Source organism: Benincasa hispida, chromosome 6, assembly GCF_009727055.1.
Source record: "Benincasa hispida cultivar B227 chromosome 6, ASM972705v1, whole genome shotgun sequence".
In the NCBI taxonomy this organism is placed as follows: domain Eukaryota; kingdom Viridiplantae; phylum Streptophyta; class Magnoliopsida; order Cucurbitales; family Cucurbitaceae; genus Benincasa; species Benincasa hispida.
In genome coordinates, this window is record NC_052354.1 from 45,270,836 (window position 1) to 45,272,047 (window position 1,212).

Genomic DNA, 1,212 nt, shown 5'->3' on the forward strand with positions numbered 1-1,212 from the left:
CTGATTGGTAATAGCAGTTTTTTTTTTTTTTTTTTAATTTTTTAAGAAAAAGAAAAGAAAAGAAAAAAAGGTCATTTTCCTCATATAAATTTACTTACCATGATTTTCACATTTTCATTATTAATTCATTTCCCCTGAAGATATTTAAAGATTTGTTTTTAAAAAAAAAAAAAAGAAAAGAAAAGAAAAGAAAAAGAAAAAAAAGATATTTACAGATATCACATTTGAATTTCAAAATTAAAATAATTCGTTTATACAACAAGAACATTCTACAAGAAAAATAAATAAACCCTAATGAACTTATTGATTTTGAGGAAGATTAAACAAATTAGGGCTGGTACTAATTACGATCCCACTCACAAATTCAACCAAAAACAAAAATCTTCATCAAGAACAGAGTACCCAAAACGAAAAGAAAATTCAATAAATTAAGTTAAAAAGCAAAAGGAATCTCATACCGAATGATTAGTTCTTCTTCTTACCAGTCAAAATTCTGTTTCTAATGCCGCTGAGGAAGCGACAAGTAATTTGGAAATGGAATCAATCGAGAACGGATTACAAGTTGCAGCCGTAGAAGACAAAGAAGAAGCCAATCATGGAGACTAAGGCGACGGATTCGAAGGCGGTGGTGACGGACCAGATGAGTTCATCGACGATCGGAATGTTGAGAAGGCCGCGAGGCCAGCGGCGGAACCAGGCGGAACTCCAGTTCCATGAGAAAAGCGAGGAGAGGACGTCGGTCCACCGGAAAATGGAGGATCTGAGGGAAAATTCGAATTCCGTCCAACTGAACGCCGATCTCGGTGACCTTCCCGCCATTGTTGCTGCTCTTTTCGCCTTCCTGAAACTGTGGCGAGATTATAGAGAGTCTTTGTGGGCGGGGGTTATAAAACTTGAAGATATAGTGGGAATTATTAGGTGTGGCCGTGTGTAGAGCAAAACTTGTGCTCCCTATCTCTCTTGTAGAAGTTTCAAGAAATCACTCCTCGGAAGTTAAAATATCATTTGATATTTTAAAACAAAAACTAGTTATTTATTAACATATTTCACTGTAATTGTTTTGAATGGGAAAACAAAATATAGCAACATGTCACTATCTATTATAGGAGAATAGATCACATGGTCTATAACGACGTTTTGCTATATTTGTATAAAAGTTATTTTATTTGAAAATAAATCCTAAAAACATATTTATATATTATATTTTTCTTG

The 1,212-nt window shown here is 33.9% G+C and overlaps 1 protein-coding gene across 1 annotated transcript; it reads right to left on the reverse strand.

Moving 5' to 3' along the window:
- Window positions 1-216: 216 nt before the first annotated feature.
- Window positions 217-874, reverse strand: LOC120080142. The gene has a single exon (XM_039034710.1). It carries the CDS (start codon window positions 817-819, stop codon window positions 556-558), a length of 264 nt encoding a protein of 87 aa, XP_038890638.1. The 5' UTR covers window positions 820-874; the 3' UTR covers window positions 217-555.
- Window positions 875-1,212: the final 338 nt, after the last annotated feature.